The sequence below is a fragment of the Thermobia domestica genome, chromosome 17 (assembly GCF_964235325.1).
Source record: "Thermobia domestica chromosome 17, izTheDome1.hap1.1, whole genome shotgun sequence".
Lineage (NCBI taxonomy): Eukaryota > Metazoa > Arthropoda > Insecta > Zygentoma > Lepismatidae > Thermobia > Thermobia domestica.
Genome location: NC_137470.1, coordinates 38,029,892 through 38,052,680, shown reverse-complemented (window position 1 = coordinate 38,052,680; position 22,789 = coordinate 38,029,892). Strand labels below are relative to the sequence as shown.

Sequence of the window (22,789 nt, the reverse complement as noted above, 5' to 3'; positions counted from 1 at the left end):
TACGATATATGCGGCAAGCAGAAAATTTTAAGACGATTTCTCTGTGTTATTTTTGGCCATTAGGCCCTCCCAGTTTATAATATTAAATATTTTAATGTGCACTGCCACCTCGCAAAAAATAGCCCCGAAGTTCATTTACCAAAGTCTGCCTTCCCCTTCTAAGAGTTGAGACGACCTCCTTCACAGGTGAAATGCCAAATACACAAAATTATGTCATCTGTATCAACTTCATTCGTAACTGTCTGGCAAGTAACGTGTTTGGACAAGAATTAATAAATACATAAGGGCTAAACACGTCCTTACTGCTGTAGCATGTGCCAAAAATGAGTTCCAAGGAATTGTTCGTAGCTGTGCACAAATTGCAAATTGTGATCGAACTTACAACGCTAGTCACGGGAATGATTCTATTTAAGATATCACATAACCTTTCTACCTAGAAGAAGGGCGAAACAAAATATATTACTGTGATCAGCTAACAAATCTTTATATTCCATTTCTTGTTGTCATAAAATGATAATTCGATCTGTAAATCCCTAAACGTAATAATATTATTGTGTTCTCTATATCTTTTCTGTTGCTATGAATACCTTCGACTATGTTACTTTTTCTTTCCTTCTGTGGTAATAATAATAATAATAATAATAATAATAATAATAATAATAATAATAATAATAATAAAGGAATGGCATAATTACAACACTAATTACATAAACATTACCTTCCCATTCAGAAAAACTAATAATTGCTACGACGGGATTTGAACCAAGGTAGCTGAAATGGGAGTTTCCTGCTTTCACAATTTCTTTTAAACAAATCACTCCAACCGGAGTATTGTTCCCCACTGGCACCTCATGTCCTTTCGATGTATTCCAAACACTAAAGGAACACGAACTCAGAAATACTGAGGACAATTAAAATTTCGACCTTGCTCTTCAGAGGAATTCGAACCCCTAGTGGATTGCGCCTCATGATCATGTGGCCTCAATTTGCCACAAACTCCTCATATGAACATAAGAAAATAAACTAGTAGTTATCGAACATAAACATAGAACTGTCTATTTCTACCCGTACTGATACAATTTAAAGAATGTGAAAATCAATTCTGTCGTCTTTTCTTCTTTGGAAAATAGAAGTTGTTGTAAAGACGAAATGTAATGTAAATCGGGACATCCCTGCAACCGATGACCAGCGCCGTAACTTAGACCTTTTTCTGGGGATGCAAGCATTAATAAGCTTATTTGGGTTTCGTAAGAAAAGTTTTCTTCTAATTCTTGGGCCCCCTCTTTCCAACTTTCTCTTATTCTTTATGGGAGCCCCGGAGCCTGTGGGCCCTCCCGCACGGGAAGGTCTGCGGTTCCGTTAGTTACTCCCGTACATGACGAAATTATTAAGAGGACAATATTGATAAATCTTAAAGCCATACGAATAAATATTATTTCCAGAGCCCCTAATAGTAGACATTTTTTACTGAAATGGGTCCACGTCTCATTTTTGTTCTGTTTACTTTTTGTGTTTTGTTTATGTAATGTCGCGACCCTATTTGATGCTTCATTTCTAATTTCATGTTCCTATCTTATATGGAGTAAGATTTTTTCTGAGAATGGGCCCCCTCTAAACGGCGGGGAGCTTCTCTCGGGGGGACAATTTACCCTTGCCCTCCATAAGTTATGGCTCTGCCGATGACGTAGCCTCAAATTGAAGAACGTTTCGTGATATTTTCTTCATTGAGGAACGTCTGTATAAGTTGTTTTTGAGTTAAAAAAGGAAATCTCGAGTAAGTCGTTAACACACTCACACAAATTGCTTAAATTTTCTTGTTTATATTTTTATTTATATTTTATTTATATTTGTTTGATTTTGTTATATTTGAGTATCTTGTTTATATTATGCCATGAAACGATTTCAGCTAGTTATTAGTTTTAGTAGAAGCTTCAGTGGCGTGCTAGATGAGTGGTTAGCACATTGAACTTCTGCTCGGTACACCCGGGTTCGAATCACGCCGAGGCTGAAAATTTTCCAAGTGTTTCTGTTTCAATTTCAATTTCAATGCATAATCAGTGTGACAAGCAAGATATTCTCTCCTCCAGAAAGAAAAAGATGTTGGAATGAGGAGAAATGCAGAAGGTCTCTCAATGGCGGAAATTACTTAGAAAGTTGATTCCAGTAGTTGTTCTAGATTTGATATTTTCAGCTACTTTCAAGCATTTTCTGATTGATATGTGATCAGTGTTTTTATTTCTTTGAATATACATTATATAATGAAAAACACATTATATATACAACAATATTGAGATTAACATGTGGTGTTCATTGGACAACACGCTCTGAACCAGAGAGATTGATCTCAGAACGGAGAAGTGTTTCGTGCGTCTTCTACTCACAATTTTACTTCCATACAGACTTGACTCAGTGCTACCAACTGTTGTCAGTGCCGAGAAAAGTTACGTGTAAGTTGGGTTGCATCTGTCTAGGCGTTCTCACAACTGCAAATGACCTGGACCCCAAGGAATGAAATTAGGGCGCTTAGGAGGAGAATTACTTTTGTGGCTGGGTACTAAAGATTGAAGAGATAAAGGGTCAAAGGTCAAATTTCATTTTTTTTCCTTATAGTACAGCAATGGTAAATTCTGAAGAACTTGAAAAAACGTAAATCGAAGTGATAACAAGGAAAAAGTTATATGGTATGATTCTACGTTTCAAGCAGACCAAATATGCGTCAATCAAGTGTCAAGGTCAGAGGTCACCTTGAGAACCTATTTGAATACACTGGAAACAACGCAATGCCCATATATCATCACGTCAATACGGACACTTACAATAAAGAACTTGCTGTGGAAGCTTTGTAGGATACCTGAATCCAAAGAAAGAGCTATTAATATTTTCTCCGAAATGAATAACAGAGTATGGAGCTCATTTACTAGACTGTAAGTTATTAGGTAAGGCATTTGGTGTTAGGTATTAGGTTAAGTGTTGTAAGATGTTTTACTTCTATCGTTTTGTTTTACTTTACAGCTCATTTCTAAGGTATTTAGACATGACTATCCCTAAAGAGAGTATGGGGATGTAATGCTCCCATTTCTAGCAAATGTGGTACCATTCAGAAATCTATAATTCGGAAAAAAAAATACTATACACCAAATTTCATTGATTATAAAATTTTATACTTAAAAGAAAAGAGTAAACATATATTGCATAGAATATTGAAAACTCATAGATTAACATAATATTTATGAATTATCAGGGATAATCTTACTTGGAATAGTGATTAGTGTATGTCAGCATCCTTTATGAAGTACGAAATATCAGAACAAAAAATAGAAACACACATACACACACACACACACACTCACACACACACATATACCACACTATATATATATATATATATATATATACATATATACAGAGTGTTGATTAATTCGTGTGTCAATTTCATTTGTTCACTGTGCAAAAGTGGTATGAGGTAAAGCCGTGAAATTTGGTGTAACTTTAGACGAAGGACATAAGTTTTGTTTCGCTGTAGAAGCATGTCACTTGTACTGAAGGTTGAAGAGATATAGGGTCAAAGATCAAATTTCGATTTTTTCCTTATGGGATTTCAATGTTAAATTCTGAAAGAGCCTGAAAAAACGTAAATCGAAGTGATAACAAAGAAAAAGCTGCATGGTATGATTCTATGACGCAAGCCGACAAAATATGCGTCAATGAAATGTCAAGGTCAGAAGTCACGGTCAGATCAAGGTCACAGGTCATCTTGAGAACCCACTTGAATACACTCAAAACAAGGCAATGTCCGTACCTCATCATGTCAAATGACCTGTGACCTGTGACCTTGATCTGACAGTGACCTCTTACCATGACACTTAATTGACGCATATTTAGTTGGCTTACGACATAGAATCATACCATACAGCTTTCTCTTTGTTATCATTTCGATTTACGTTTTTTCAGGCTCTTTCAGAATTTAACATTGGAATCCCATAAGGAAAAAATCGAAGTTTGATCTTTGACCCTATATCTCTTCAATCTTCAGTACAAGTGACATGCTTCTATGGCGAAACAAAACTTATGTCCTTCGTCTAAAGTTACACCAAATTCCACGGCTTTACCTCATACCACTTTTACACAGTGAACAAATGAAATTGACACACGAATTAATCAACACTCTGTATATATATATATATACAGTGTGGTCGTGCATCAATGACGGAAAATTCAGGAGAAAATCTACAGGTAAAAACAAGCAAAAATGTCATATGAACATTGAGTGAATGCGGCTTCGTTTGGACGCTAGAGGCGTCTGAAATGTCACCTTCCGAGGCGGCAATTTGCAATATCGGAAGAACGGAGAGAAATACGAATGTCGGGTCAAAAGATATCAAAGGAGACCCCATCCGAAGAATTCAATTATGCGCAGGTACTGCGGAACAGTGGCGGCGCATGAAGCTACAAAGAAACTGTGATGATACGTGCAAATCGCATAAAACACGTACGGAAGATGAGGCCCAGTGTACCTTTAAAACAAGAGATATTGTACTCACCGTGGTCAACATAATGCTGTCTTAAAGAAGGTGTTCAATATGTCCTCCTTGTTCTTCGTGACAGACAGTTACACGATGGAGTAATGATTCTCTGACTTTTGTCAATAACGCTGGAGTTTGCCGTAGTGTGGCAAATGCAGCTCATACATGCTAGCGAAGAAATGTAATGCACGGGCCGTTTATACACGAGACTCTTCACGTAAGACCACAGGAAAGGTCTAGGGTAATCAGATAGAGTGAACGTGGTGGCCATACTCCTTTGCTTCCACGATCTATCTACCTGCGTGGAATTTTTTCGTTCAGATATGCACGAATAGTGGGACATGAATGGGAAGGGACGCCATCATGAATAAACCACTATAACCAACTCAATTCGGGTCGCTGTTTGGGCTTCCATTTATTTGTAACCAGCTGAAGTTCGAGGTCTCTATTTGGGTAAACATTTATTTGTAACCGTTTCGTGTAATCTGGTCGCTTTTCGTGGTTCGTAGTCCAACCAATAAGTATTCTCCTGAGACTGGAACTTACCTGGACAGGACGATGAAGGACCTCTCCAAGAAGAGTTACAAACTGTTCCCAAATCGATCGTCGGTCTCTAAAACGAGATGAGCATTAGGCGCCGAGAGGTTCGGGTGTCTCGTCTTGAAAACCTCACGGACGATCAGACGGTCATCCAGACCATAACGCACACAAACATTACTCATACAAACAACGAAAACACACTGGATTGAATGACAATATACTTATTTATTAGAACACTGTCATATAAAAAATAGCGAAGAGGAACGAACACAACACTAAACACTGAATATGTATAATAATTTTCGTCACTGAAATCACACTTTGGTTTTTCAGTGCGCGATAGCCCTTTAAATATGTAAGATTATAATTCGGATTTCACTGAAAATGCTTCTCTCACACCATTGCCACGCTTGGAGGGTTAGCACTGGGGAAAAGTTGTCTGGATCGTCCCACGATGAATCCAATTGCTGTGCCGACAATCCTGCAGCGTAAAGATGAATCTTCAGCAAATTAAACAAGAAATTCTCCAAAGTAGAATGCTGACGTTGGAGGGCACGTGTATAACTTACATGTACGCACAAGGTCTGCGGACCTGGGACTTCACTAGTTGCGGGTAGCCGTAAGAAAACGTCCATCACCGGCTAATAGCTTGTACTCCTTAACACACAATCGTACTTGGTTCCCGACGCGACGTGCGTGGTGGCTACGTACAGTATCGGAGTCGAACTCCCTGAGCACCGAAGCTCAAGGTACGGGTTGCAATGGTCAACTAAAAAGTGTTGGCAGTTCATTCCAAAAATCACCCAGTTAACTCACCTGTATGCACATACAAACAGAATACGGAAAACAATTTATGTTAATTTTAGTCAACTGCCTATAATGCACTAGACACGGCGATAACTCTGGAGTGAGAAAGTACAGATAACGAGCTGAAATACAAGGCAGTTGGTGCCACTTTGGTCATTTGAATATTTGTTATGGTCTGGTCTTCTCTAATCTATTGCAATGTTTCATAAGCGATTAAAGAAAACACTTAATTCAGTTCCCAATAACTATAGAATATATACTGTGCATATAATAAGTCAGGGAGAAACACTGAAATGGTTTGTCACTAACTGAAATGTTCTCACCAAAAGCAATGTTTTAAATATATATATGAAAGAACGATGAAAGACTTCTTTGTCCAATTGTGTGTGGGAAAGAAGCAATTCCCACCGAAGAAAGAACTTATATGCGTCGCAGAATGAAGTACACAAATTGAAAATAATGATCACTGTCTTTACGAAATATACAGTGTCCACAAAAAATCCTTCTATAACCTGGTAGCGGTTATATATGGTGTCCGAGCGGGAACGACCTGTTAAGTGCACACGTAGACAGGTTGAGAACATTTGGCCATATAATGACATTCAAATAAAACTAGGTTTTTGACCAAAAGTTAAAAATCAGTTAGTTGGCAACACTGTGATATGGTGTGAGACTTACGTGTATAAACGATGAATGGTTTTTCACCTGAAAAAGTGCTATTTAAAATAGTTAAAGAACTTGTCCACTCACTACAACATGATGAGGTTCCTACATGAGCAATGTCCAATCCAAGTGTTCCATAAAGTAATAAGATCCTCTTGAACGATCGGTACAGTTGAATTTTTTTATCTTCCGTTTCTTCACATGTTGAAACCATGCTGTCTTCCTGTGTTGAATATCCTCCATGATTCTCCAACTATGAGTTAATGAGAGGAGAAGGGCAATTTTTTTTAACACTGGTGTGAGAAACGCTGTATGGTTATAACACCTATATGATACTTCACTAAAAATGCGCAAAAAGCGTTTGTAGGGTTATAGAAATTCTTATTTTTCTTGAACACTACTATATATATATATATATATATATATATATATATATTTTAAACACTTGTAAATACTTTTCGTAAAATGTTTTAAGTGTTCCGTTTCGATCACTATATTTTGTGTAATATGGAGTAACTTTATTATAGAGCTATTTAATTCCTTTTTTAACATAAATACTTTTCGTAAAATGTTTAAGTGTTCCGTTTCGATCACTTTATTTGAAATAATATGAAGTAAATATATACACTCAACAACTATTCAGGAAAATATCGGCTTAAAAATTATCAAACATTGCAATGAAAATTAGTAAATATCTTCTTTTTAAAATATACTGATATCGGTATTTAAAATATAATAATATGAATAAATATGTAAATAGCAAACATGTTAAACGTACTAAAAATATTAAAAGTATTGTTAAAGTTTCAATATTACTGTAATATATTTGAAAAAATATGAAAATAATTGAAAAAGTAAAATGAATGGAAATGTAAACACATGATAAACTGACAATATACAAACAAAATAAGATTTTCACCTGTATGTCCTCCCTTTTTTTAACTGTGCCTTGTGTTGTTTGGCAGAAAAGAACGAAAAATCGTTTTTCCAAAACTAAAAAAAATAAACTTAGGTGTCGAAAATGATATTCATAGTGATTCCAAGAAACAAGCATGATCTATATATCAAGAATGAGATCGTGATTTCGTTGACACGTATGAACAAAATTCGGCACGCTATAAGATCAAAATGACTCTGCTCGTCATGAAAAAATCGAAACTTTAGTTCGACAATGCTCAATGTAACAAATGGTTCATTCTGAAACAAAGTTATTATTAGCTTAGGACTTGGATAATGGTTGTTGTTCACTTCCTAAAACGTAAATATTGAAGGGTTACCAGAAAGCAAAACTAGAAACGTGAAAAGGCCTGCAACCATAGGCACTTAATAAATGTTTCTATACGTAACTGAAATATAAACATTAATATTCAGTAAACTACGCGTATGTTCCCTGGAACATAACGTACATCATCCACCTATAAAAGATGTGTAAATACACAGAATACAAATGCTTTCGTAGCATCGTAAAGATATGTCTCTATGAGACAAAACACATGAGACCTATTAAAAGAAAACATGAGATACAAACACAGAAATATAGTCAACGACATTACAACTTTCTGGTCGGTCTGAAACGCCCGAATTAAATTCCCTACAAAACAGTTATGTCACTCCACGACAGTTAAACTTTCTTAGGCATCTCCGCTAAAAATATTCAAAATGGTCTTATCAACACATTAAACTTCAGTCATCGAGCATATGAAATGATTGACAAAAAGTAATCTTCATGAATCGTTATGGCTTCACGCTGTTGGAAAGAAAAGAATAAGTTTATTTTTCGGGATCCATGTCGAATTCAAATAGTTTCTAGGACATACTGGAACTAAAATACAATTTTCTCAAAATTAACATGAAAAATATTTCAACGTATTACTATACCAATACACATAATAAGATTACGGTTCATAAACATTAAAATATTCACCGAAATGTACTCAAAACACTAAAATATACTCAAAATATTTTACCTAAGAATACACATGCTTAGTTACGGGTTACTATAAGGGAAGAAAAGAAATGAAAAACTATATTTTGCGATTGAAGGCGAAAATACAGTTAGCTACGGAATATCCAATGGATTAGCCATATCCATTTTTGCAAGAGATCTGCAATTCCAGGAAATATTGCCTCCCTAAAAAAATATATTCATCCCCATAAAATATCCTACCCGAAGAAGTTCCCCTACGGACGTTCAGTGGTCTAAAGAAGACGAAGAGAATGTTAATTAGAAATTACAAGAAAATGTAGAAGTTAAACATATTTCCGCATACATATCAATATGGGAGAAAAACGACCGTTCACCATCAGAATATCTGTTCATATAGTTCCTTCATAAATAAAAAGATTACTGCTTTCGTTCGGAAGATATGCTATTCACATGACATTGCTGCACATACTATTAACCAACAAGGAAATGCCTGTTTCGATCGTTTAAGGCTTAGCCTACTTTCCTTTCTAAACTTTTCTCTTCGAACGAAATATATCATGTCACATCCTGGAAATTCAAATAAGTCAAAATCGGGTAAATGACGTAAATGAGGTTCAACAAAATTACAGTAAACACTTCAAAATGAAAACGAAAATCTATGATTTACACTGAAAAATAAGTTTAACATTGATTATAAATATAACGTTTCATATTCTACGCATGAGATTACATACTAAGTTTCAGCTACAAATATACAAATGCACAAATAATTAACAACTAAAAATTTTCTTATAATGGGCATCTCGATATTTTTTTTAATTCTAAAAAGAAAATCAAACATTAATTGAAAGTCATACCTATGATAACATGTTTAACAATTTGGAAAGTGGGAAGGGATCCTAAAAAGGAATTTAAAAGTTAAAACATTTAATTAAAATATGTTATAAGGCCAAAACATCTTCGCACTGGCTGAGGGTGCGGGAATCTCGCCAAGATTTCAAATTGCTTTTAAAATGCAATTCCCCTACGTATGTGATTACATACTAAATTTTAATTATAAACATACAACTATATGTATAAGTAACAACTAAAATTTTCTGATCATGCGCATCTGGACATTTTTTGGAAAAAAATTCTAAAAAGAAAACCAAACATTAATCGTAAATAACATGTAATAACATAATTAAGAATTTTGAAAGTGGGAAGAGATTCTGAAAGATTTTTTTTTTAAAATTTAAAACAAAATAAAAATATATATATTATAACGCCAAAATATCTTCCCACTAGCTCGGGGTACGGAAATCTCGCCAAGATTTCAAACCGTTCTTGGATAAGTACGGTTCCCCTACGCATAATGATACGTTAATTATTTACAAAAAGTCTAAATTCAAACATTTGAAATGAAAACATAAAAAATTAATAACATTAAACTAATAGTAAGTCATTTATAAGGTTTGCAACATTTGTATTCAATTTTGAGGTGCGACACGGAATAAAGACCAAAAGAGGAATATAATCAATCAGCTGTGTGTAACCAGTTATTCGCCGACATAAACCGGTGGCCGACAATGCAGCGACTATATTATCAAAATAAAGAAAGAAAAAAGTGGTATCTGCTCTTTGCCGAACGGTTAAAAGCTGGATGCAAAAAGGAGTTTAAAAACAAATGCGTAGTTCTTCTTTTCGTATACAGGTGTTCTGATCAAAAACTAAAAGCAAAGAGAAAGAAAAATGAATGAATGTATACCCCTAACAGTTGAAAGAAAGATTAAAAGAAATACGTCGCTTTCCTGGCAGAAAAATTTGTATCACCCTACAAAATCTTGGTTACTTTTTTATTTTTCTATGGTTACTGTTTCTGTCTTGGTAACCGCAGTCTGTTCGTTTATTTCTACGACGGTTACCTCTCCGTACAAATCTATGCTTAATCTTGTCACACAAGTTGCGGTTCCTATCTCGTTTGTGATAACTCAGATTACGTGGCCGTAGTTTACGACTCCTTTCGTGTCTTATTCTTTCGTGTGCGATCTTGGTTTTGATTCCCTTTAAATTTTGTATTGTTTACGATCTGATCTTGGTATCTTTGCTGATTACAATAACTATAACCTCGTCTGTGCTTTTTCACTCTGTAGTTTGTGACAGCTGTTTTAGTGCGCTATTTGCCTCTGTCGTCTACAATCATATGTTCGTTTATTTCACTACTTCTACTACAAGCGGCGTCACTAGATTCTGAATAGATAAAATCGTTGTCAGATTTGTTACGAGGTTGGTTTAGACTACCTGTCTCTGGCTGGAGTTCACATTTCTGCGTTTCCTTTTCATTAGGAGTGTTAGTGTCTAGCTCAGGTTTCAATTCCGGTGTTTCGTATCCAATAGGAACATCTGACTGTAACTGGTGTTCACATTCCGGTGTTTTGTTTTCAGCTTTTTCCGTTTGCTGACTATTTTCACGAAACACGTCCCGTAAAGCGTCTATATTTTGCCCTAATTCGCTCTTTAACTCTTTTCCTAATTTATCAATATTCTCTTTATTTCCCTGTTCTAATCTAGCGAAATTCTCTTTGTTTTTTTAATCTTCAAAAGTCTCTTCAAAAATTAACTTTAGTTTCCGGATTATATCTGCCTCGTTGTATGCCATCTTACACAAAATAGAATAGACTATTAATAAAACATATTTTGAAAATCATCTCAAAGAGATTTTTTTTAATTTCCTTGTACTGAGCTGAAAGAGAAATGGTATATTAAAATATTGATCTTATTTGTATGTTCGAGCACCAACGGTCTCGATTCGGGTAGGTAGTTCGGGCGTCATTTATTTATAACCACTTCAGTTCGTGTCCCTATTCGGGTGCCATATATTTATAACCAACGCAATTCGGCTCGCTGTTCCGGCTTCCATTTATTTGTAACCAGCTGAAGTTCGAGGTCTCTATTTGGGTAAACATTTATTTGTAACCGTTTCGTGTAATCTGGTCGCTGTTCGTGGTTCGTGGTCCAACCAATAAGTATTCTCCTGAGACTGGAATTTACCTGGACAGGACGATGAAGGACCTCTCCAAGAAGAGTTACAAACTGTTCCCAAATCGATCGTCGATCTCAAAAACGAGGTGAGGATTAGGCGCCGAGAGGTTCGGGTGTCTCGTCTCGAAAACCTCACGGACGATCAGACGGTCATCCAGACCATAACGCACACAAACATTACTCATACAAACAACGAAAACACACTGGATTGAATGACAATATACTTATTTATTAGAACACTGTCATATAAAAAATAGCGAAGAGGAACGAACACAACACTAAACACTGAATATGTATAATAATTTTCGTCACTGAAATCACACTTTGCCTTTTCAGTGCGCGATAGCCCTTTAAATATGTAAGATTATAATTCGGATTTCACTGAAAATGCTTCTCTCACATCATTGCCACACTTGGAGGGTTAGCACTGGGGAAAAGTTGTCTGGATCGTCCCACGATGAATCCAATTGCTGTGCCGACAATCCTGCAGCGTAAAGATGAATCTTCAGCAAATTAAACAAGAAATTCTCCAAAGTAGAATGCTGATATTGGAGGGCACGTGTATAACTTACATGTACGCACAAGGTCTGCGGACCTGGGACTTCTCTAGTTGGGGGTAGCCGTAAGAAAACGTCCTTCACCGGCTAATAGCTTGTACCCCTTAACACACAATCGTACTTGGTTCCCGACGCGACGTGCGTGGTGGCTACGTACAGTATCGGAGTCGAACTCCCTGAGCACCGAAGCTCAAGGTACGGGTTGCAATGGTCAACTAAAAAGTGTTGGCAGTTCATTCCAAAAATCACCCAGTTAACTCACCTGTCTGCACATACAAACAGAATACGGAAAACAATTTATGTTAATTTTAGTCAACTGCCTACAATGCACTAGACACGGCGATAACTCTGGCGTGAGAAAGTACAGATAACGAGCTGGAATACAACGCAGTTGGTCCCACTACGGTCACTTGAATACCTGTTCTAGTCTGGTCTTCTCTAATCTATTGCAATGTTTCATAAGCGATTAAAGAAAACACTTAATTCAGTTCCCAATAACTATAGAATATATACTGTGCATATAATAAGTCAGGGAGAAACACTGAAATGGTTTGTCACTAACTGAAATGTTCTCAGCAAAAGCATTGTTTTAAATATATATATGAAAGAGCGATGAAAGACTTCTTTGTCCAATTGTGTGTGGGAAAGAAGCAATTCCCACCGAAGAAAGAACTTATATGCGTCGCAGAATGAAGTACAAATTGAAAATAATGATCACTGTCGTTACGAAATATACAGAGTGTCCCCAAAAAATCCTTCTATAACCTGGGAGCGGTTATACCACATACTCTGTCATGTCCTCAGTGGCACGTCTTTAAGTAGAATAGGTAGGCACTAGGTCAGAAACTGTAGATACGATATTGCTTGCGTTCAAACGATGTGCTAATAAGTGTTGTTTCACAACGTCGTCATCAATAATAGCAGCCAACACATGGTATTGGAAACGCTTCGTCTCCACAATTGCATGCGGGTTGTTGGGTGTCCATCGATGGTCATTGCGGACATTTGTGATGCCATCCCGTATGAATGCCTCATCCAAGAACATCTGTGCTAGAACTATTCTGCGCGTTTCATTCACTTTCTTTGTGCCTCTTGGGCCGCCAATGCTTCGCCATCACTTATGCATAATTGGATTCTTCGGATCGGTGTTCCTTTGAAATCTTCTTACCCGATATTCCTATTTCTCTCCGTTATACAGATACTGTATTCCTACATTCCGCCTCCCATAGTGTCCCTACAGCGTAGCCATTGTTGCCTTTGTTCATGAACATTAGTTGCTGCATGTTCCATGTAACATCTCCTCGTACAGTTTTTCAGTATAAATTGTTGACTTTTCTCCGCGTTGCATTCACTTTGTTTGTGCCCCCTGGCGCCGCCACTGTTTCGCCATCACTTATGCACTATTGAATTCTTCGGACGAGGTTTCCTTTGATATCTTTTGACCCGACATTCTTATTTCTCCCCGTTACAAAGATACTGTATTCCTATATTCCGCCTTCCATAGTATCCCTACAGGGTAGCCATTGTTGCCTTTGTTCATTAACATTTCTTACTGATGTTTCATGTAACATCCCCTCCTTCCATTTTTCAGTGTAAATTGTTCACTTCTCTCCACGCTTTATACACTTCCTTTGTGCCCCCTCTAGCGCCGCCACTGTTTCGCCATCACTTATGCATAATTGGATTCTTCGGATGGGGTTTCCTTTGATATCTTTTGACCTGAAATTCGTATTTCTCTCCGTTCTTGCGGTATTGCAAATTCCCGCCTCGGAAGGTGACATTTCAGACGCCTCTAGCGTCCAAACGAAGCCGCATTCACTCAATGTTCATATGACATTTTTTGCTTGTTTTTACCTGTAGATTCATCTCCTATATATATGTTACCGTCAGAACCTGAAATTAGGTAAAACTAGAATTTCGTAGTTAAAACTAGTTTTATCAAAGCCGCTTCGAAAGAACTAGTATTAACTAGTCAATACTAGAATTTACGATGTTAGTTAGGTAGTTCTAGGTTTTATTATTTTTCCTTCTAGTTAAAATGTGTTATTACTAGTCAAAACTAGTATTAACTGAAATGTGTTACCGTCAAAACCCGAAATCTGTTGAAACCAGAATACCCTAGTTAAAACTAGTTTCGTCAGCCTTTCGTATTAACTCAGTATTAACTAGTGAATTTTAAAATTGACAACGCTTATTAAGAATGCGTAGTTTACTATTTATTTTCATTAAAATACAATATTACTAGTGAAACCTGAAGAAATGTATTTATTAAGACACTTAGAAATAATTTTTCTTTTGCACAAAGATCATAAATGTTTCTATATATTTCTAAAAAGTATTATGGAACTCACAATATCATAGAAATCCTTTGTTTTTGCAGTACCATGCGAAATATAAGCCCTCTTGCATGCATAACATGTGAATCCTTGTCGTTCAAATACAATTCTATAGAAACACTTATTTATTAAGAAATACACAGAAAAGACTTCCTTTTGCAGAAATATCTGAAATGCTTTTGTATGTTAGCACAAGGTAAAATACACACTACTATTGCACTACTACTTACTCAATTCGGTGGTGCCAAAGCCAATCTACTAACGTAATATTGTATATTTATTATGAAATACAAAGAAAATTTTTTTTATTGCTGAAACATCTGAAATGTTTCTATTTGTTAACACAAGCTAAACTATCATGGCATTGTGAGTTGCAGAGAAAACCTTTCTTCTTTCACAAGCATCTTTTCGAAATACATGCATTCTTGCACACACAACGTGTGAACCCTTGTGGGGTTAATGCTGCTTTCCTTGCTGCAGTTCACAACGAAATTTCCGTATCTGATTACTTCGACTGGTGTCAGGAACTGCTCGTGGCAAATGTCGAATTCAGACCTACAACAGACACATTTTGTTTAATCACATGGTGTGGGAATCCTGAATCACTTATATAAAAAATAATAATGACTTTTCAAAACAAAATAATAATGTATTTTAAAGCACAATTTCCACACTCGTCATAATTAGTATTTAAGAGAAACCGGTAGTTAATCGGCGTATTTCCTACAAAAACGCCTATGCATTAAAGCACATTTCACGAGTATCGATTTCACAAGCCAAACAACAGTCTTTTACCTGGATCAAGTTCGTGACATGTTATCAATCTACTGGCGAGTACACAGCAGACAACAACAGATGGATTACACATTATTAAATCGGTTCCGGAAAAACATAATGGACATTATAACAGAAAATTATTTTGACATAAAATGATGTGAAGAATCCATCATTATTTCGGTTAATAATAATATTACAGATACGTATAAAACACTAACATCTATGGTTAAGGGTATTGACCAAGCTTCTCCTCATTAATTTTTCCGTTTTTTGAGGATTGTGAGAAGTTGTAGGCCACTATCACCATTTTGGAAAGCAAGCAAGACAGAATTTAAGTAATTATATGATCTAAAAGGATCTGCGCTGTAAACAATTTACTTTCTGTATAGAAATTTGAATAGCTGTGAATAATGATGTCACACGCTGACTACTCAAAAATCTAAACAAAAAATAAGTTGTTTACAGGAATAATCCTTTCAGATCACAGACGTATTAAATTCTGTCTTGCTTGCTATCCAAAATTGTGATAGTGACTTACAGCTTCCCACAATCTTAAGAAAAAGAAAGAAAGAAAGAAAAGAAAGTGGTGGGGAGCTTAGTCAACAGCGTTAACATATACAATATAGCTCTTAATTACCGAGCGGCCATAGATCAGTTGGTAAAGTGCTGGCTTCGCATTCGGAAGGTCGCAAGTTCGCGTCCAGCAGCCTACCATCCTGACTGAGGATTTCGAGCTTTTATCCCTCTCATACCAATCAAAGAATGTGATAGTACCTATAAAACTAGGCCTAACCAACTTCCTTCCCATATGCTATCTTGTACCCCATCCGGCGTGTACCAGAGATGCTTAAAGGCCTTAAATGAAAATGCTTAAGGCCTTCTGCGGGCGTGGTCGTGGGCTCTAAATCCCGCTGGGAGCCCTCCGCCTCGGATGCAAACTCGAGCAATGGTTCGGATTCCACTTTAACCTGTAGGTCCAGTCGTTAGAAGCTCCTTAGCTTGTTTAGGACGTTAATACAAATTCTATGAATAAGGAGCACATAAAAGACAGAAAACTTACCTGCAATATAATTTATCCAGCTTTCCATCCTTGGTTCCAATCTTGTGCAGATCTTCACTTTTTTCTAGAACAACTCCAATGACATTCCGAAAATCCGCCTTTGCTCTGTCCACATCCGGGATTGGTATTATGACATTATCTCCCACTTCAACAGGTGGATGGGTGGCATTAGAGATACGTTTCATTTTCTTGGCCTGCTTTGACAAATTTTCACGTGCTTCTTTCCTGGATGATGTGATATTAACCGCACTAGGACCAGCCTCATTTTCTCCTTCATCAAATGTTTCATGTTCACTAAGGCGCTCATTCATGTCCTCAATAATACTCACGAGGTCTTCCTCATCGTTTATGTTTTGGAGAACATCTGATGACAGTGCTGAAGTCGTAAGTCCTACTCTTTGCTCAATGCCGAACTTCGCACGGTATGGAGACTGTTTTATTCCGGAATGATAAGCTCGATTTTTCATAAACTGAACAAAGCGGAGACCATTTGACCAGTTTGTTGTTTTATTATCATGCATCCACGAGGCAAGCATATTTTCTATATCTTGATTTGCCGGTTCTACTGACCCTTGGCTTTGGCTGTGCCTGGGCTTTCCGTTGACTAACTTTAACTCAGGCCAGAGTGTTGTTAGTTCCTTGATGACAGAATTAACAAACTCTCTGCCATTATCAGAATGTAAAATGCAGGGGCACCAAATGTCAAAAATATGTCTGTCAGTTGGTAGGCTACTTCTTCAGCTCTTTTGGTTTGCAGCGCTCGCAGTAAGACAAACTTCGTCAGATGATCCTGGTATACCATGATAAACTTGAACTTACGATCAGGGTGTGCTCGCATGTCTATCAGGTCCAATTGACATCGGCTGTTCATTTCTGTGTGAAGTATTGGCTTAGAAACAAAGCCCTTCTTTTTTCATACTTTTCTTCCGTTGACATGTTTCACACATTGACAGAAAAAATTTATCATTTGAGTCGTAACGTTGGCATATTTCCTAGAAGTTTCAGCTTTCATTCTATCTCGACCTCCGTGTCCCACAGCAACATGTGATGCTTCAATAACATCAAAGATCTCCTCGCAGGTAAGTAGTATTTCACAGGCTCACTATTCGACAACAGTTTTTTTTTTGTTTCACCAATTTCCAAAACATTAAACCGTTTCAAACGTCTGTACTCTAAAGGTGTTTTCTCTGCAGCAGATTTTGCCTCTTCAACTTCAGTTAAAAGTTTACTGTAAACGTCCTTGGTCATTGCATTATAGTTACTGTCTTTTTCATTTTCCAAACGAATAATTTCTTTGAAGAATCTTTCCTTCACAATTGTTTCTTTATCGGACTGACTCATTACTAGACTTCGGATCGATATGCACTAAAAAACTGCAAAATATGCATGCAAATATGCGCTAAAAATCACGAAAATACGCACTAAAAATATGCAAATATGCACTAAAAGGGTAAATATGCACCAATCAAGAGCTAAAGTTAAATGAGAAGTTTTATTACTTCTTAAGGAAAAAAAAGTCGTACTTGAACAATATACACTTGTGTATAACTATGATACATTCGTGTTGCAATACACAACTATGTATTTTTCGATATTTTCTGGCAAAAACTTCCTGCGTTTGTCAGTCAAAACATTTTTGTATGCCGAAAATGTTCTTTCTGTGTCACAGGTCGTTACGGGACAATATTTCAAAGCAGCAATATTACTTGCAGATAAACCTGGAAATTCGTGGTTCATTGTTCCCAGGATCACTTCATTTACATTGGATAAGAATTTTAGACCAGGATTTTTCTCCACTATTGATTGTGCTTTTCGAGCAAGTGCTTGTCCGACTGGTCCTGGTGGAGTCTGTTTGGTTATTGACTCAAACAGCTCTAATGCAGTAGAAAGTCCTAACCCCTCTTCCTCTAACCTTGTTATGCTCTTTGGAATAGAACTGAAATGAGCATTGATAAATGCAAGTTGGCTTTTGATGTTTTCGGCTCCGCAAGCGTAGACAGCTTCTTGAACACATTTGGCTTCTTCGGGGTTCAAACATCTTAGTACCTGAAATTAATACACATATATATTAACACATATATATTTATTATATATACTCGTAAATAAAAAGATTAGAATGAGCCAAGTATATGTAAATAAAGATTAAATATACTAAGAGAAGTAAATAAGTATTTCTGGCATAAACATAGAGTAAAACCTATCTAGCGAAATTGAACGGGACTCACAAAAATTCCGATAAAGGTAGGTTTCTGGTTAAAAAAGTAGATGTATGCTTAAAAAATTAAATAACATGCATACATATAATGGACATACTGAGATAAAACAAATGGTGTACGTAACGTATTCAAGTACCATATTTATTTCTGCTACGAATTAATACACATTAATCTTACAATAAAAAAATACATACATTTCGCAAGGCCCAGACAAAAAGTACATGCTATACCCATTCCCGCACTCATCCCTTTATTTTTGGGTCTCTTTTGATCTATTGTGCATATTATGCTTCTTGTTCCAATCTCTAGACCTGCTAGGGAATGAGCTACTGGTATTTGAAAATAACTCTATGAAAAATGTACTTGGTTCAAAAACTCGCGCCGTACCTAGGGCCTTACATAGAGGAACGGGCCTTGACGACTAAAGGTTAAATGCGTAAGGTAACAAGAAAACGAAGACCTTTACAGAAACGTAGTTCATATACGTAACGTTTCACTGAAGTCTAAAAAGTTTCTAAACGCTGCATTCTGGAACTTGGAAAATTTTCGTTAATAAGCTTATTTTAATATTCGTTCTCCACATCACAGTTTTCTTTTCTAATGAAGGGAATTTAATAGTTTTTTTTTTCTAAAGTCACGGGATCGTGAAGTATTTCCGTTGAAGGGCCCATTGAACGCAGTTTTTACTGTACCAAAAGGCTGTGTTCAAAACCTTATGTTCTTTATTGAAAGAAAATAAATCCAATTCAAATTACTTCTTGTATCCAATTATGTGTAAATCCTAGAATATTTTTTCTAGGATTGTCCGTCTCAAACAGCAATAATTTACAATGTTGGTGTTTTAAATAGAGTAAACTGATTTGATCGAGACTGGTGCATCAATGGGAAGAAAGTAAAGTTACCGAGAACATAACAGAAGACTAAGTAGGAAAGTTACGTTTCGAGAGACCGACATGAATATCAAAGCAACACAAGATATGGATTTAAATACTCTGATAAAGTCGCTTAAAGGAAAACTCGGGAACTTATCTCAGAAAATAACTGCTGCGACAAGTTTTGTATTTTGTAAAGGAAATACTTTGGTTAATTGAGGAACTCAATTTCAAAAGGGTTGTTTATTTCTTCCCGGTATACATTTTCAATGGTTTCTTTGGGATGAACTCTGTAGGAGTTTGCACAAAAAGACACATCTAGATTGTTTCACAGTTGTATACACCCCTTACCAGAAGTTTTTGTTTCTGCTGTCGAACAAAATGAAAATGTCCCCTTTTGAAAATAAGCTCCTCCATTGATCTTCAAATCTATAAAATTATGCAAAGATAAAAAGGAATTCCATTATTTTCTAATCTAAAGTTCAAAAGTACGTTGCGTTAAACCACAAAAAATTGTTCGGGGCCCAAATAAGTAACAAATTACCTTTCTCAGATCATCCAAATGTTCGCAGTAATATAATGAAGCTTCAATCCACGTCCCCCATCGTGTTAATATAGGCTCAGGCGGCAATGGTGTTACAGGCAACATTTCTCTGAACAATTTGACACGGGAAGGTGCTTTCACAAATACTTTCTTCACTGCAGAAATTAGCTTGTTTACGTCCGGGAACTGAGACCGTATCTCTTCAGCAATTCTGTGAAGTCCATGAGCGACGCATGTTACATGTGTCATTTTTGGATAGAATGCCTTTAAAACTTGCCCAGCTGCAAACATATAGGAAGCTGCATCTGTGAAAAGTATAAGGAATTTATCCTCCCTTTCACCATCTGGCCACAGAGTACCTAAGAAAAAGAGAAAGAAAGAAATATATATGTAGGCTTTAGCACCAAGATTGAAGGACTTGTTTCAAATACTGAAATAACGAACCTATATGGTCATTTTTTTTAATTTGAAAAATAAGAACTAAATTATAGATTTATTTTCAAATTTGTTTGTTAGTTATTGATTGTTATTGACGCTATATAGGACTACGACAGAGCCAGGGGACACGGTGGCTCACTGGTAGAGTGCTTACCTCTGGTGCGTGAGTTTCTGGTTCGATCCCCGGCCAAGTAAGTTTGTCGTGGATAACATTGTGTCCGTGGGTTTTCTCGGGTACTTCCGTTTCCTCCTACATTCTCATTCCACCAATTCCTTTATCGACATTCAATTGCTTTAATCATAGTTTTAGTTAGCATGAAGGGCATAAACATGAGAAGTGAAACTGAAAGATTTCATTTCATTTCAATTTTTTATGGCAGGGCGGACTCCTCGTTCCTCAGAATACACTTTTGCTGGAAGATATTACGTTTCACACAGCCACGCACACTTTTTTTTTTTTTTGGACGGGTTCAATAGCACAAGACACTACGATAAGGTAGTACTGAATTGATATTATTCTACACCAAAAAAAGAAAAAAATAAAAGAAAAGAAAAAGAAAAAAAATAAAATTTACATGTAATTCTTATGTACCAGAGAAACCTATATTCTCAGAAAAAATGATAAAGCTAGATTATTTTTTGTAAGAAAAGGAAGTGTAGGCAGCATAAATAGTTTCTCCGCAAAGCAACTATATTTGTATTAAGAAAGCATACAAATATCTGTCGTTGTGATTTTTTTGGGGGGTGGCGTACCTGGTGGACCAACTCCGTCTATGCACCCCCGGTTCCAAACACGTTTGATTCACTAATTCTTTCTCTCAATTAAAAATAAAAAATAAACAAAAAAAACTTACAAAGCATCACGGACGAGTCGGGCAATACTAGAATTGTTGGTTTTCTCCAGCTCTTTACATAGTATCAGGTGAGGCGAGCCTGGTTCATTCGGGTCTAGCTTTCCAATAACAACATTTCCAATATATCTACCGCATGAATCGGAAGTTTCATCAACAGCTAACCATATTGGAAAATCACCTATGTCTTCTCGGAAAACGTTTAACAGTCAGTTAATAAAGAATCCATTTTCACGAAGAACCAGTCATAGCAAATCAAACTTCTGAACAATATCGCTAACTGGAGTACCCTCCTCCTTCATGAAACATTTTTAGTTGTAGATTAACTTCATCTACGAAATTTTTCGGTACTACTTTAAAAAAAAAATCAGGCACCATCCTAGATCTTCACGTAAAATAATAATAATAATAATAATAATAATAATAATAATAATAATAATAATAATAATAATAAAATAATAATAATAATAATAATAATAATAATAATAATAATAATAATAATAATAATAATAAACTTTTTGCAAAACTATAATACGTTCCAAACACATGTCATTCATTTTCTTGAAAGTATGTCGTGGAAAAACTAAACAAACAAACAAAAAACTAAGAAAAGAAAAAAGCAGTTAAACGTTTCAAGCGAGATAGAAGATTTCAAATATTAATTTGATGGATTATTCAAACCATGGGGCAAAGTCGCATAGATGCAAGGTTGTAAGCAGCTGCTCCTATTGCCCACCCATGGGACGCTCTGACATAAACACATCTTTTATATTAGCTGATTTGGTTTATTTAATGGTTGAATTGAGTTGAGTTGATTTTGAGTTTAACGTCCCTTTTTAGCAGCGAGGTTATATGAGACGTGGACTTACTGATTAACGTAGAATCCGAACCACATGAGCTCCCGCCGGGAATCGAACCCGGGTCTCCTGCGCCAAAGGCGCGTACGCTAACCGCTTAGCCACGAAGGAGCTCGGTTTACTTAATGGAATGAAATTGTTGTTCTAACTATATGGCCTGCGCACAATCTAGTTTACTTAATACAGATGCATTAATACTAGCCGTTACATTTGTGTACAACTTTACAAGATTTACAACAAGAGCTTACCTCACAATAAATTTCGTCCACATATTTTTTTCTTAGAGTTGACTCATCGGGAATTCTTCTCTGGCAATACTTCGAGAGGAATGCTCGAAATTGAGAATTATTCACTTTACTTAAAGGAATATTGGCTGCTACCAAAGCCTCGCATAGGTTCTTCGAAAAGGGGTCTTCGTTTTTCTGCTTGTTAAATGCTGCTTCTAAAGTTTGCTGACTACAAGTGCTTTTCTCTTTGTTTCTTCTGTGTGTATCAGTTTTAATATGCTGAACTACTTGAAACTTCTTTCCACATGCTACCTGAAATTAATAAGGAAAAAAATCATGATGTGACATTTATAGCAATTATGTTGACTTCCACTTGTAGTGTATATCATTGGGGTCTTTAAGTACGAAATTTCTACAAGAAGTAGTCTTTGCGCCATCATGTGTTTGTGTATCACATTCTGTTCGAACATTCCTGACGACCGAAAAATGGACAGGAAGGATGTGCTATAGTAACCGAACAAGTGAGTTTCCTTTCACAGTGTGAAGCTACAACAGATTTCCAGACTATGCAAG

General features: G+C 36.3%; 1 protein-coding gene across 1 annotated transcript; it reads right to left on the bottom strand.

The window, feature by feature from the left end:
• Positions 1–14,730: 14,730 nt before the first annotated feature.
• LOC145673987 (uncharacterized) lies at positions 14,731–16,747 on the bottom strand. Its single transcript, XM_081743813.1, has 2 exons — positions 16,212–16,747; positions 14,731–14,929 (listed from the first exon to the last, which is right to left on the bottom strand). Exons 1-2 carry the CDS (start codon positions 16,745–16,747, stop codon positions 14,731–14,733), a joined length of 735 nt encoding a protein of 244 aa, XP_081599939.1.
• Between the last annotated feature and the right edge of the window lie 6,042 nt (positions 16,748–22,789).

Bases quoted from the DNA above. Each gene is read 5' to 3' on its own strand.
- LOC145673987 (XM_081743813.1), bottom strand. From the start codon at position 16,747: ATGCTTGCCTCGTGGATGCATGATAATAAAACAACAAACTGGTCAAAT. The intron at 14,930-16,211 runs GTAAGTTTTCTG...TGTCTGTTGTAG, and splicing joins CTGGATAAATTATATTGCAG to GTCTGAATTCGACATTTGCC.